Source organism: Symsagittifera roscoffensis, chromosome 6 (genome assembly GCF_963678635.1).
Source record: "Symsagittifera roscoffensis chromosome 6, txSymRosc1.1, whole genome shotgun sequence".
Classification (NCBI taxonomy): Eukaryota; Metazoa; Xenacoelomorpha; order Acoela; family Convolutidae; genus Symsagittifera; species Symsagittifera roscoffensis.
The window spans coordinates 1,065,914-1,081,521 of NC_087067.1; the positions used below are offsets into that span (position 1 = coordinate 1,065,914).

The following is a 15,608-nucleotide window of genomic DNA, read 5'->3' on the forward strand; positions in this document are numbered from 1 at the left end:
AATTAGTGGCGGCGGTCAAAAAATCAAGCAAAAAAGTGCTTATGTACCTTAAACAGGGATGAAACAGCAGTTTTCCGTAAATAGCCGAACAGTTGGTATTGGGCAGATACATATATACGGAGGCAAACTGATTCAAATTCAGTATAGTTGGGAGATTTAAATCGAAACTGCGCGACGTGATTGGAACAATGAAATAAGTTAATTAACTAGAGTACCTGGCTGTTCTTTGGTCGTCCCCCCAATTGGGGTACAAAGATGGCGATGGGGAGGGAGGGGCGCATTGGAGGGGGTCAGAGAAGTCGTGCCCGATGAACTCGATTGACCTGTCGTCCCAGAAACAGTAGCCGCACCCGTTCGCAGGCCGACCTTCAACAAAAACATTTAGAGTGATTAATAATTTATCAAAAACCATGAAAGCAGTCATCAATAGTTAGAACGGTTTTACATTTAAAAAAAACATTTATAATTACAGTCTCCCAACATTAAGTTGTCAATTTTTTTGCGGTTGTCGCGTTATCTGTCGCGTTTTTTAATGTGATTGTCTCCTAATTAGACTGAGATTTCACGTGACCCATAATTATACTGGGCTGGATTCATGCACCGAAGATCATAAGCTGATTCAGGCTTATAAGGATACTTTTCAATTTTTGCTAAACCTCGGCATCCAAAGTTTTCTCAGTTTTTCTCGAGATTTAATCTGAATTCATACCAGCACGTAACCAAAGATACTGCTTTTTTTTAGATTGTATGAAAACAAAATGTGTTTGTGATCGTGTACTCAACATTCATGCAAAAAAGGCCTCTAGAGCAACAAGCAATTAGTTCAACCCGTAATTTTTTTAGCTTGCAGCTTAAGAAAGTTACCAAACGTTTTTGGCTCTTATTAGTGGTGCAACATTCGTTCTAAAATAGCATTCGAATGTTCGTCCAAAACATTCGAACATTCGCCAAACGTTCAAACGTTTGGTATTTCACTCGAGTTTGAAGATCGACATTTTAAAAATAGTTATAGTACTTTTAGATTTTGAGCTCAAGATATCAACAATTTTCAGGTTTAAAAATGGTTTGAATTGAATTGTCAAATTCTGCGAGATTCAAAACTCTACGCCAAGAACAAGTATACTTGGCAGTACAATATTCTGTGTTGTCTCAACCCTAAAAGCTGTTGTCTCAACGCAGTGTTTAATCTGTCGTTCAAATAATATTTGATATTATAAGCATCCTGGCGCTTGTGGGTTTTTGTGTTAAGTGTGTGTGTGTGTGTGTGTGTGTGTGTGTGTGTGTGTGTGTGTGTGCATGTGTGTGTCTGCATGTGTGTGTGTGTGTGTTCAGGTATACTGTTATAACTGTTTGATGCCTTAGTCCTTGTAAATAACTGAAACACAATTCAATCTCTGGTTTAGGAAAGAAAAATATTTTAACATACATTTTAAAATGAAGCTCTCAAAAACCATTGATTGTTTCTGGCCAATAATCTAAAGCTTATCGGTTTTAATTAAGGATTTTGTACTAGGCTTTTGTAAGGGTGGAAGTGCTTTAGTAGGTACAATTGAGGGAAACATTCCCGCACTGACAAAAATGGATTAGGATTGATTTTAGTATGAAAAAAGTACATTGATTGAATTTATATCAATTTTAGTATGAAAAAAGTACGAAGATTAACTAAAAAAGATGAAGATTGATTTAAATTGATCTTAAACCCCAGCAAAAAAATTTACATAAACCGATTTTAAATCGATATAAATGCATTTTTTCAGTCTTAATTTGTCTTTATTTTTAAAGGGATTAAAACGGATTTGAATCGATTTAAATCGATTTTTTTTCCATTCGAGATTCATCAGTTTCGAATTTTTATGGCATTTATTCATTGCTTATCATTTTTCATTTTGCATCCATAGCGTATTGTAAAAAAGACCAAAATAAAAGACCAAAATATCGATGAAACGATGTTGCATATTAATGAGATCAAATTTTGATCTATTTTGACCCTTTTCTTGTTTTTTTTACACAGGGTTTTGCATAATCTGATTTAAATAATTTTCTATGATTTCATTGCCTATTTTTGAGCTTAAAATCTCATTATGAGGATCATTTCATTGAACTCTATAACATCTGGCACGAGTGTTTATATTTAAAAAACCAAGAAAAAAAAATTTCAACTATTTTTTCTAAAGAATTTGTTTTTTGTTAGCTAAAAAATAGATTTTAGTGAGTCTGAAAATCCATCCAAATCGGTTTAAATTGATTTTTAAGACACTTAAATTGATCCAAAATTGTCAAATAAGATCGATATAAATCGATTTAAAATGGATTTAAGTGAGTTTTGGATGGATATTGGTGAAAATCCGTCCATATCGATTTAAAGCGATGTTTTAGACACTTAAATCGATCCAAAATTTTCAAAAAAAGATCGATTTAAATCGATTTAAAATCCATTTAAATCGATCCAAAACCATTTTTGTTAGAGCGGGTTATTACAAGTAGGCACCAGTTACAGATAATAGTTATTACAACCTATGTAGCCAATGATGTCGAATATGTATGGCACTATGGCCTGTGCAATTGCAGTGCCCCATACAATCAAGTGTGTGGTCAGTTGGTATGTCCATCCAGGCTCCACTGCGTCCACATCACTGGCCATTCTGTGGATCTGCAGGAACAACACCACAGTCCAACCACACACACTACTGAAGCAGGAAGTTTGCTCAACTTAACCAACCAGAATATTCAACTGGAAGTTTATTAGTAATTGTTTTTTATAAACAAAGGTTAATTTAGAAGTGCTGATACCGAGAAAATTGCACCTCATGCGCAATTTGAACCCGCTATCAGACTCGAAATAAACCATAACCATAAATGCACCGCAACTCAAATACGTCTTCATGGGTCGAGGTCCTCGATTTATGTTTCGACTTTCTCGACCAAAAATCGATGTTTTGACTTTCTCGACTTTCTCGACCGACATTTTTTAAAACTTTGTTTGTTCGACCCAGCATAGATATGAAAAAATTTTCCAAAGATTATTTGATCCATCTCAGATTTATTATGATGGAATATAACCATTTTTGTTTTTGAAAATAATCGATTTTTCTCGTCTATGTTTCAAATATTTTTGTCCAAAATTGGGTATGTTTTGAGTTTGCGCTTGACTTAAAATTGCTTCTCCACCGCGGATTTGCAGTCGCAAAACTGCAGGTGCTTGGCTTTCAAAGTCGAAACACAAGTCGAGCACCTCAACCCGGGTTTTATTTTTTGTAAATTCTACAGTTTTTAAATATGTTCTCGTTTTATGGAGAACTAGCCTAAACCTATCCTGACGATCCAAACCCGGCTGGTCGAGGTGCTCAATTTAAGTTCCGAATTCTTCAGCCAAAAATTGGTATGTTCGGATTTTCTCGACCACGTTTTGATACGTTTCCACTTCCTCGACTTTTATATAAAAATTTTATATAAAAAGAACTAATGCTCATTGATAGAAGCTTTTGTTTCTCTTAGTAACTAAATTGAGGCATAGATCTCTTAATAGATGTTTTTATAACATCCTTATCTGTCTTTTCCCAGAGTTAAACTGATATTTAAATCAGCAGAAAATCAAAAACGGATAATTTATTGAACATTTATGAGTTACAAATGGCTGAACAGCTGTCGTAAAAACCAACATAGAGGCGATGAATTTATGTTAACTATTGTTAGCTTACGCTGAAAGAAATCAAAAGATTCTTATTTCTTTCAGTTCTTATTGCTGAAATTTTTAAATGGGTTTTGTATTAATGGGAAAATTAGATTTAAACAAAAAAGAAGATTTTCCGACACAATTGTGCGAGTGGCGAAAAGGTTAAGATCGAAAATATTTTTTTTCTTCTTTTTAGCATAGGAAAATCTGAACTTGAAACTTGATTCATACCTTTTTTCAAACTCTTGATAAAATTGACATTTGCTTTAAGTGACTGTTTGATAACAAAAAAAAACTTTAAAAGACCAGCGAAACCAAGCAGTTTTGCACTTGCCTCACTTATTTGAAAATTCAAAGCGTTATCATAAGACCGCAAAAGTACTAGGCGTTTTGTCGTCGCGATGTCTGCTTTTCGAAGCAGGATACATAATAAGTCCTCCAAGTGGTGTCATACTTGTTAGCAGCAGAAATATGAAAAAAGTTCCGATCTTGACAAAATTTGTTATTTTGTGACTGATATTTTGAAAGTTACAAATTTCAAGTTACGCCCCAAACAAGTGCGGAATTTGGAATACAACAACGCACCCCTTTTTTAACTGAACAGTCGTTTGCTACACACATTTCCGGTTGTATCAGTTAATGTCAATATATGATGAAATGTTTTGTGATTAAAGCTTGAATGATAAGAAGATACTCAAAAAGAGATGAAGTCGTCGATTCTTTCATTGAAAACATTTTCGTTTCAATCTCTTGCAAAAAGATCATTAAATTTTTTCCATTAGAAATCTATAACATCAATTGAATGGTTTTTTTGAGCCTCTCTGTCCTGATTTTTTTGGTATTTGTCAGGATAGATTCTGGATTGCATTTATCTTGCTGGCGTTTCTTTCGTGCTCCTCCCAAAAATCATTTGTGCAATTGGATCTTCCATGCGCCCTCTTGTGCTGACTCTGTTTTTAAGTAGTTTGATTAAGACTAGTTTCTTACTGATCTGCACTCCGTTGCTAATCATCTTTTTACAATGAAATTTTCGCGGTTTTACAGAACCGGATAAAAGGGTCATTTTGTGTCTCGTGCAAACTAAATAATGATTTAGGGTTTTCCAACCCAGTATTTGCAATTATTGTGTCCTGTTAGAGCATTTTCTAATTAATTGTAAATTTTTTTCATACACGAACCCACCACGGTGGAAGTCAAGAATTTTTATGGCATTTCAAAAGTCGCAGCCTATAGAAAACTATTTTTGTAGATAGAATTACATAGCGGTGGTTAACTTTAAGATTTTAGCTTGACATATCTTCAAAATATACGGCGTTTTTTGCTCAATTAAGAGAGGAATCATTTTTTGAAAACTAAATCTGATAAAAAAAAGAGAAAACAAATAGTTATCGTAGAATTATTCTTGTTTTTTGAATATCTGTTTTGCTGCAAGAATCCACGAAGGCAATGTTAATTTGCGACAACTTTTGGCTTGTGGTTTCAATTGTAGGCTTAAATGAAACGGAAGAGTTTTTACAACGTAAGAACAGTTCTGGTTGATCTGGGAAAACAGAAATAGTGTTCACATTAGCAAGTACATTATCGTAGTCAGTTAGGCTGTTTTAATCACGCACGACATTGTTATCTATTGCTTAACAGCTAATATATATAAATTTTAAACGGTTAGTAAGTTTTTTAAAAACGGTTTTGACTGGTTCTAACGGACCTCTGGTTGTATTGAGATATATCAAATTGGTAACTGTCCGGTAAGTTGCTATTCTAATCAATCATCTTGTTTTTGATAAAATGCCTGAGCGTTTTTAAACAATGGTGGAATAATAATGAAACTGACCAAAATGCTAGGAAGCGAGTTTTGAAGTCAACATATAGCCACAAGTTTTTTTTTCGGCATAGTTAAATAGTACTAAGAATTTGAAGTTACGTATAGCACCAACAATGTTGGTACAAATCTACGTCGGACTGGGTCAAAAATTAAACTTAACCGTGTTTCTAAAAAATTTATTTGAAAAAAGCAATTATCAGAAATTCAGGCATTGAAATCTCTTTTGTTTTTATTTATTTATATTTATGTAAATTATTTATATAAACTAATTAATATCAATTGCTGGTCGACTAGTCTTTGAATTAACCCAATTTAATTACCTGTATCCAAAGTTGAGTAGCATTCCTAGAAACAAACAGTGCCCATCAGACATCTGGCACGAAGATTCTGGCGCCAGATTTGTCTCTGAACAAAAACAAACAATCATATATTTCTATGTCTGCTGAAGTTTTTTTTCGTTGATTTGAAAATTGATTTTCAGAGCTGCTATAAAACACTACATTAAAATTATGTCGAAAAATAATTGTTTAATTTTGAAAAAAAAAGTTAAAACGAAAGACCTTTCTGAGCGCAAAAAGTTAGTGTATATTGGCGCCAAAGGCTCTCTTAACAATTTTTAGTATTTGTCGACCAAAATGAATGTTTTAAAATAGTTGCAACGGGGCCATTAGAGTGTCAAAAATTGAGGTTTGGGCCTTTTTTTTAGCTCTTCACCGGCCCAAAAGGTTCGAAAGTTTTGCAAACGAAAACGTTCGTATTTCCAACGTTTTTTGAATTGTTTTAATCTTGTTCCAAAAGGGGTTTACTATGATATATCACAACCCATTCTGATTTTTATTTGTTTTACCTGATTTTGCGATTAAAAACAAAAAAGCAAATGTAAACAAGAATAGCCGTTTACTGTGCAAGTATCACGGAATATACCGACCGCATTCATAAAAAAACAACAAACAAGTTTTTTCTTTTTCTCAGTTTTGGTTTAGTTTTTTTTTTAAGATTGAGGCGATAAAAACATTCAAATGCGTAGAAAATTAATAAATCAAATATAATGGACAACAGTTGCGGTAAAAAGTTGAAAAACAAACAAAAAGAGAAGAAGAAAATCAATTTTACTTACGTTTTGCATCTTAGCTTTTTCATTTTTAAAATTGTTTAATGCAAAGGAAGCATAAGTGGAGCTTCCTAATTTTTTTCCGTTGTAGAACTAGATTTCGAAACTCTTGTCTAAATTCGAGCGAGCAAAGAACTCTTAGCTGACTATATTTGCTCAACTATTGATTAAAAAGCAAAAGTTTGAAACCGATTTTTCTCGACACTCATAGAATGTTCCGAAAATTTTTAAATATGTGTTCGAATCTCGAATGAAAGGGCCTCAATTTGATATCATTCGACCCATTCCAATTGTTGTTTGTGATACGTGAGTTCGCATGAAAAAAAAAAGAAAACTGCAACACCCAGAAATACAATCAAACCTTTCAATGGTCTGAGCAACTCTGATTTCTTGTTCAAAAACAATTCTGGCCAAACGCTTCTGGGCTACATGCAAGAAACATTTGAAATAAGGTAGACATAATATAATATAAGCCGCTTAGGGTAAACAGATATTATCTTGATTCAGAGAAAGATTCAAGGTGAAACCTCACCGACAACATATATGACGATGACGTCGAAGTAGAGAGAGACTGCGGCATACACTACCACTACTTGTCTGGAGTAACACCTCAAAGGGCGCATGAAGAAGTAAGTCACTATCGTGATCACACAACACACCATTGAAGTGTACCTGCAAATTACTTGAAATATTTAAACACATTACGAGGCCAAACTGTGCACTGGATAGGCGCACAATTTGGTGTTTCTAGGTCTTTGGAATCCAGAGACAAGTCTTTGAAAAGTTTTTTTTTGTCGTAACAATTAAAGAAAACAAAAGAGCAGAAGAAGAACAAAGAGAGCGTCCTTGTTGCGGAATCAGCTTACAAACTCACAAAATACAGTTTGGCCTCGTAATTAAGATACGAAAAAGTAAGGAAGAAATTCAGTCAGTTAGAAGAGCGTGTTTGAGAGTTTTTGCGCATGAGAACAGCCCCCAAAAAATACAGCTCCAGGTTTACTTACACTGCTGAAATTAACTATGAACTACCCACACTGACCTCCGAAAACAAAAAGGCTTGTCATACAATTTCATGCAACAAGTAGCTTGTCTTACAATTCCATATATGAGTGTATCGAAAAAATGCTTATCACAATTTCTTATATAAAAATTGAATGATAAGTATTTCTTAGATGGCTAGAAAATACTTCCGAAGTACCAATTACAAATTTCAGAGCAATTTTTTCATGCAAAATTAGTTACTCAGATAAGCAATTTCCAAAAAAATGCATGCAAAATTTAGACATTTTTGTTCATAAGACTGAATTTTTGACTGCTTTTATTATACAAATGAATGAAATGTGACTATGAAATTTAGTTTGAATCGAAATTTGATACTTTCATTTTTTTTTCTGATAATATTAAAAAACTTAAAATGAAAACAAAACTTGATTTTTTTTTATATAAAAATGATTGACATACATTTTTCTTACAGAAAATAGCTATCATTTTCTAGTTAAGAGAAAATGCTTGTCGTAGATATTTATTGCTATTTTCTGTAAGAATGATATTGTACGAAATTGTATGATAAGCTTCTTTTCATATATGAAAATTGTGTGATAATTAAACGTTTTGGTCAAACTATATTTCGTGGGTGTCTCGTCAACTCGACCACAGAACTTTCAGTGCAAAACTGATTGAAAAGATATATTTTAGTTGAAACTGAAACCTGGCCTGTTTCAGACCCTTTTATGATTCAACTATTTGACCAAATCTCAGTATCTTAGGACCATCTCGACAAATAATCCTTACGTGTCGACTTTCTCGAACAAACTTAGTTTTATTATGACTTTCTAGAAAATTTAAATTCTATCATAATGGGGCATATCTGACTATTTTTTAATGAAAAAACAATCAAAAAATTTCGTGCTGTTCTTGCCTCAGCTAATAGCAATCTACATATCAAAAAGCAGAAATCGGAAAAATTCACTTAGGCAGCAGAGAAAAAAACTCGGTTGTTTTTTTTTTCAAATTTTCAATTAACCCTTTTTCAACGGTTTTGGCGTTATATCATCCCTTTCTAAAAAGATCAAGAAACATGACTAATGTTTACATTTTGATTGATGCAAATTGTCTGAGCTAACATTTCGAGTTTTCTCGCCCTAGGTTTCAACTGCGCTCGAACTACCTTTCGACTCTGCTCGAATTATGGTTCGACGGGGCATGACCTGTATTTTTTTCCTTGACATCTTGCTTTATCATGGCGACCTTTAACTTGAAAAAAATACATTAAGAGTAAAGAGAATGGAAATGTTGATCATAATAAATTTTGGTGAAAATTTATTAAAACTTACTTTTTTCTGTTAAAAACCTTAGTTTTCAAATTTTTTTTAAACTTTAGTTATCAAAGTTTCAAATCAGAAAGGGTTGACATTTGGTTGACTGGGTTTAAACTATATTGCACTTTCATGACCAAAGTGGATATTTTTTGACTATGCTCGGCTTATATTTGACTTTTTGACCACAATCAAACAATTTTTGATTTTAAGCTTGGCTTAAAATAGTTTCTCAACCGCGGATTGTGAGTCCAGAAACTGCATTTTTTCTATTTTGGCTCCTCGCTCCGGAAAATTTTTTTTATCAGTAGCAAAGGGTGATCTAAGATTTTTGAGAGAGGGGGAGGGCGGGCTATCCGCCTGTTAAAAAATTAGGATAACACTCGTAGATGGTTAAGAGTGGCAACTTAAACTAAGACTAGATTAAAACTATGGTTGGTTAAGATTCCTACGATAAAATGTAGGCTTTTATTTAAGACTAAATAAAAGACGGTGATGCTATCTAAAGTAAGAGATGTTAAAAAGATTGAATTAGTTTCGGTTGATTTGTTGCATCTCATCAAGGATAGTGCGCAAATTCCAAGTCTACCAAAAGCCGTTGCGCTTTTGGCAGGTGTATATAAATTAACAACGTAAAGGTCAACGATCAGTATAGAGGTTAAATGATCAAACAATAGTACTTTTTATATTCCCCGCGAAAATTTATCTAAAAGCTATTACTTTCGCCTCGCAAGAAGAAAAAAGAAAGTAATTAAGCGCTCGGGTGAATGAACAAGTGGGCTCGTTGGCCAAGACCCCCAAAAGTGGATCTGAATTGCTAGAGACATAATCTTGGTAAAGCACCGAGGGCCAAAAGAGCGTATTTCATACAAACAAAAATTTAATACACGGTTACTAGGTCGAAGGAACGGGTGTACGGTTCGGGAAGGACCGTGCGAACAGGCCCGATGGGCCGGAAGACGTATTCTTCAAGTAATAACACAAAAGAACAAAAACAAAGCACCTTAGATCAAATAGCATGATTTCGTCAGGTAACATTAAATATAGGCCAGTTACTGTGGACGAGCAAGGAACTGGAATAGCACTGGGGTGAATGAGGCAGTAAGGTGGGCAGGGAAATATCCCCGAAGGCAGGCCAAAATAAGAGGCAGTATTAAGATGGATAGATCTAATGGTTATCCAGTGGTAGCACCCAATGGGTGAAAGAGAACTTTAACGGCATTCAAGCGAGGTTATGGGGCTCAAATAAAGCTTTAAGTGTTATCAAAGTAATCTAAGTTTTTGGCGAGCTCTGGAAGTTTATAAGACTCTAAAGGCGATGGAATGTTAAGTAACATTCAACAATAAACAGGATACTAGAGTACTAAGAGTTTTTAAGAGTTTATGAAAGTTTATGATAGCATCTAGACTGAAACTCCTACTTCTAATTCGTTTCCCGATTTGCCGCTTTGTTATTTGTCCATCTCCTTAACTCCTCCAGCGTCATTGGCCGTCCTAAAAGTTCTATCGCCGAAATGATAGAGGAAGTGTTCAGCCAGTCGGGGTCAGGTACAATGGGAGCAGATGTTGAAGATGAGGTTTCGGAGGGTAGGCCCGATGGGTCAAATTGAGTGGTACGGACCTCAGGACTAAATTTGACCTTCTTACGAGGAGTATGTTGGTCATCTGCTACCGAGGGCTTTGGATCACTTGGGTAGGCAGAGCTTTCTTCCCGCAAGTGAATTATCGTGGGACGCGAAGATGAGGGTGGTGTTAAGGTTGTCAGGTCTACTAAGTCGACTTGGTGGCTTTCCATTTCTACGGTAGTTGCTTCTATCGTTGTGTAAGCTGGGGCAGGACTAGGTGAATTAAATAATGGGCCGTCCTGATCTTCATTTGTTAAATCGACTACACTGGTAAACACTCTTTCGCCTAGCATCTTGGGAGGCTGTCTAGTTCGCATAGGTCTGGTGTTCTGTCGTGTAAAGATTTCTGACAATTTCTTCGAAGGTGGTGATTTCGTTGGAGATGACGCTTTCCTCTTCGCGGTACCGGACAGTTTCGGTTTTTTAGTGGCAAGGTCAGAGTGTAGTTGCTTAGATTCCACCTCCGCCATGGCGATTGGTTCTACACTAATCTCGGTAAATTCCCGTCCAGGGTTCTCCGGAAGAAGCGGCTTTTCTTGATTCGGTTGATTGGCCTCCTCCATAGTGTCCAAGAGAACCAACTGTGGGGTCACTTGTAGGTCCCTTTCATTATCACCAGAATCCAAGTCGATCAGGGGAATCTTATCCGACTCGACCTTCTGTTCAACATGGTCCGGTATTTCTGGCTTACGATCTGTTCGGTCGGAGATTAGGTGTTCATCCGATTTTGTAGCTTCGAATAATGTTTTATCCTTGAGGTCTTTTAGCGAAATTAGGTCGCTAACATTATCGTCTGAAATCTCTTCATGTGGTTCGATCATCAATCCAGGTTCATTTACGCAACTTTTTCGAAGGTCGGGTTTACCCGACGGGCTTGATTCTTGGTCACTTTCAAGGCCTATTGGGATTCTCAATCTCTTCCTCTGTTCTTCTTCCTCTCTGAGAAGAGTTTCTCTAGAGCCGTTCATGGCCGCGTTTCGCCTCGCAATATCAAGCTCTTCGAATTTCCACTGGAGGTTTTTTTTCTTTTGCGTCGTTCTTGAGCTTTTAAATCCGACATTTCTCGGCGGTTTTGTAGTTTTCCTCAGTCCTTTAGTTGCATAGAATCTAACTAGTTGATCTCGTTTTCTCGGGCTGGGTTTCTAATGGGTGCATTGTCTTTTAATGGCTAAATCAGATTTACGTATTATTTTACCATTTTTTAAGGTAACTGTGTGGTCTGACTCCCTTACAATTTCATCCTTGAGTACTCTATAGAATGGTTCACTTTTCGTTCTATCTTGGACTTTTCGTTAAATAATGGTCTTACCCGGCGGATTATTCAGTATTGAGTCCTTTATACCCAAGGCATCTCTCTTTTCTGCCCGAGAAAGCACTTTTACTGGGGATCCAGCACTGGTTGGTACGTATCTCACTGCATTTGAGATATCCTCCGAGGACGATGAGTTTTCGTCAACATCTCCATCTTCTATATCATCGGGGGCGTCTCAGTCGTATCTTCGCTCTCGGCTCATTAGTTTTTTGCCCTTATCTATGCATAACAAAGTTTTATTCCAATCAAGGTTATTCGAAGAGGGTGATTTGACCAAATTATGCCAGATGGTGTTTGGGGATCTACCAAAATGTGCTTCGAAGGGAGAGCAGTTAAGCGACTGTTGAGTTACCGTTCTTAAACATTTTATTATTTTCAAAAGTGCAGATTCTAGCGAAGGTTTTGGACGTTCTTGTGCCATAACCAAGAGTCTTTCCTTAATGGCTCTGATTAGACGTTCCACTAGTCCGGTAGCTCTATGATCACCCACTGGGCTAAATATCACTTTTATATTGTGATTGTGGCAGAATTCTCTGACTTCCTTGGAGATAAAACCAGATCCTTGATCTGTTCTAATGGTTCTAGGTATCCCGTGTAAAGCAATGTATTTACTAAGGAAGTTTATGATAGATTTTGCCGATGTGCTGGATGTTATTTGAGCTGATGGGAATTTTGAAAATCTGTCCACGCACACTAATATGTATTTTTTTGTTCCCCATACTAAAGGTAACGGACCGGCGAAGTCTAATTCCATTTCTTGGTTTGGCTCTTCGACCGTTGGGAGTTTCCCTAGGGTATTGTGTTTTATAAGAGGTTTCAAGTTTTTACCTGCTTTCACGCACTCAATACAGTTTTCGCCGTGGACTTGAATTTCGCGGTAAATTTTCGGCCACCAGATGTATTGAGTTGCCAGACTTTTCATTGCGAACTGAACAGGGTGAGTTTCATGTAGTCGGTTGAGCAGCATTGTCGATCTTAGGCATGCTGGGATAACTAACCGATTGTCCAGATAAAGACATCCTCCGCTGACATGTAAATTATTTAAGTACGATTTATAGTAGTTTCCCAGTTGTAGAATATCTTGTTTGCGGTCTTCCTCAATTGCTTTAATTATCTTTTTCAGAACTAGATCTTGTTTTGATAAGAGGGACATAAATTTTGAATCGAATATTTCTGGCCAAGAAAAAGGGAATATACTGACTGTTTTCTTTTTACTAGGTGATCTTTTCATGGGATTATCCGACGGGTTACTGGTGCTTGGTGTTAAAGAGTCCATGTTTTCATTAGCAATAAGTTCTTTCTGTTGGTTAAATTCATTTTGTTCTGCCATTTCTTTCAGGATGTTAAAATTCGTAAAAAAGTCGTTTAATTTGCAAGATGAGTCACACTGTTCTGTACGCGAGTGAGAATTTTGGCACACTGAAATGTTGGAATAGTTAGCTATCGCTTGGAACGTTTCAGCGGCATTAGCAATTCGTTTCTCACGTTCTATTTCTTGACTGGTCATATGATCTGTTGACTGGCCAATCGTGTTGCAGGAAGTGACGTCATATGCTAAGAAATGTTGAGAGAATTTATTTCTTATTTGCGACCACGAATTTCTCGGCATTAGGTGATCAAAACCTAGGAGCGTACTAATCTGATTTACTGAAGCGATAACAAATTTTTCGTCATCCAGAGAAACTGGTACGGGTTCACCCGATGGGTGTCGGGATATATAATCAACAAATCCCATATCTTTACCGGGTAAATGTTCGACGGTAAAGTCGAACGGTAGTAGTTTGTCCGCCCAACGGGTGAGACGTGATTGGGCCGTTTTAGTATATTTATCGTCTTTCAGTGCTCCTATTAAAGCTTTGTGGTCTGTTAAAATTGAGAATTGTTTGCCCAGTAGGTAATTTTTGAAATGGTCTAGTGCCCACACTAATCCCAGTAGTTCGAGTTCATTAGTGCTGTATTTTAATTCGGCAATATTCAAAAATCTGCTAGCGAACGCTACGGTCTTCCAATTCCCCCGATGGTCCTGTGCGATGGACGCGCCCAATCCTAAATGTGAGGCATCGCATTTCACTCGAGTGTCCAGTTTTACATCGAAATGATGGTTCGTCACCGTATTACAAATTTCTTTTTTGATTTTTTCAAACGCTTCCGTGTGTACTGTAGACCACTTAAATGGTTTATTTTTTTGCATAAGTTCTCTAAACGGTCCACTTAAATGGTTTATTTTTTTGCATAAGTTCTCTAAACGGTGTTGATAGGGACGCTAAGTTTGGTATGAACTTATTAAATTGATTAATCGATCCCATTAATGATCTGATATCTTTGATACAGTTTGGTTCCTTCAGGTTTCTGATTGCGTCAGATTTATGTATTAGTGGTGTCGTCCCTTTTGCGTCGATTTTAAATCCCAACCATTCTATGTGTTGTGAGTTAAGAATGTGCATTTTTCTCATTTTATGGCTAGTCCCTCGTCATCTAGTGTTTTTAACACGTTAATGACTAGCTTTTTATGTTCCTCCTCGCTACCCACGGTGGCGATTAGGATGTCATCAAAGTAACAATGGGTATTTGGTAATTTTTCCGTCAAACGGTCCATTATGCAATGAAATTCACTAGGCATATCGCCTAGTCCGTAAAATCCGGTTTTAAAACGGTAGGAACCCGTTACTTCTCCCCCACGATGTTAAAATTACACTGATTACTTGCCTTTTTAGAAAGCGGTATTTGACTGTAGGCGTATTTTAGATCAACCGATGAAAACCAGATGTTTCTTTCATCGTGGCCGCTAATCGTAACTGCTACGTTGTCAATTAGTTCGAATAGGTTCGGCATTTGATATCTATTACGAAATATCTGTTTATTTAATAGTTTTGAGTTCAATGCTAGTTTGATTGACCCGTCCCTTTTTGCTGTAATTACGATGGGGGAGATAAAACAATCTTCAGAGCATCTAGATAATTTTTCGATGTGTCCGTCTCTTAGTAATTGGTCAATACATACTTTGACTTTAGGGAGAAGATGGATCGGGATACGTTTCCCTTTCACCTGTATCGGTTTTAACGGTTCGTTAAAATAAGTATTAACTACGTAGTTCTTTGATCTACCCGTTCTTTTTATGAGGTCTGAAAAGTGTTTTGATATGTATATTTTAAACTCACTTTGAGATGGTGTCTCTTGGCTTTGATCCTGTTTGTTATCCGATGCGAATTTTATTTGGTTGACGTTTGTCCCAATGGGTGATGCTTTCTGGTCTTTCCATGACTTTGGCCCATTGGGTGGGGGTTGTTTCTGAAATACTACGATTCCCAGATTCGGTAAGATGTCGTTTCCCAGTAGATTTCTTTCAGCCCCTTCGGTGATGAAAAGTTTTTGGTCATTAGCCTCCCATCCCTTCGATCGGATTCTCACTCGAACTCTTCCAATAATGTTGATTGTACTCCCGAAGCCCTGGTATGCTTTCTTTGTTATTTCGTCCACAGATTCTAGTATTAAAAATCTATCTCGTATCTTCAATTCGTGTAGTAGATCTTTTTTCATGAAAGAAACTGGACTTGCTGAGTCGATTTGAATTTCAGTATAGTAAGGGTTGAAATTTCCCAGAGATACCTTTAGTGTCTTTTTCAGTTCTAGTCCTTCGTGGTTGAATACTGTTCTCACTCCGCGCTCTATTTTGTCTTCTACAGCATTTATTTGGCTATCTGTGTCTACAGCTAGAACTAAGAAATCGTCTAAGTTGACCTCAAATTCGGG

General features: G+C 36.3%; 2 protein-coding genes across 2 annotated transcripts in view; one reads left to right on the plus strand and one right to left on the minus strand.

Annotated features, from left to right (window-relative positions):
- LOC134848876 (uncharacterized) overlaps positions 1 to 15,608 on the minus strand; it is a gene marked incomplete in the record, with an annotated part of 85,257 nt that overhangs the window by 63,666 nt on the left and 5,983 nt on the right. Inside the window, 4 exon segments of the mRNA XM_063866390.1 lie at positions 216 to 366; positions 2,515 to 2,687; positions 5,816 to 5,900; positions 7,139 to 7,278. Coding sequence (XP_063722460.1) covers positions 216 to 366; positions 2,515 to 2,687; positions 5,816 to 5,900; positions 7,139 to 7,278 — 549 coding nt within the window.
- The window catches only part of LOC134848877 (uncharacterized), a 572,430-nt gene continuing 570,957 nt past the window's right edge, over positions 14,136 to 15,608 (plus strand). Inside the window, exon 1 of the mRNA XM_063866392.1 lies at positions 14,136 to 14,147. The gene's annotated coding sequence lies outside the window, so the exon portion shown is untranslated. The remainder of the gene's footprint in view (positions 14,148 to 15,608) is intronic.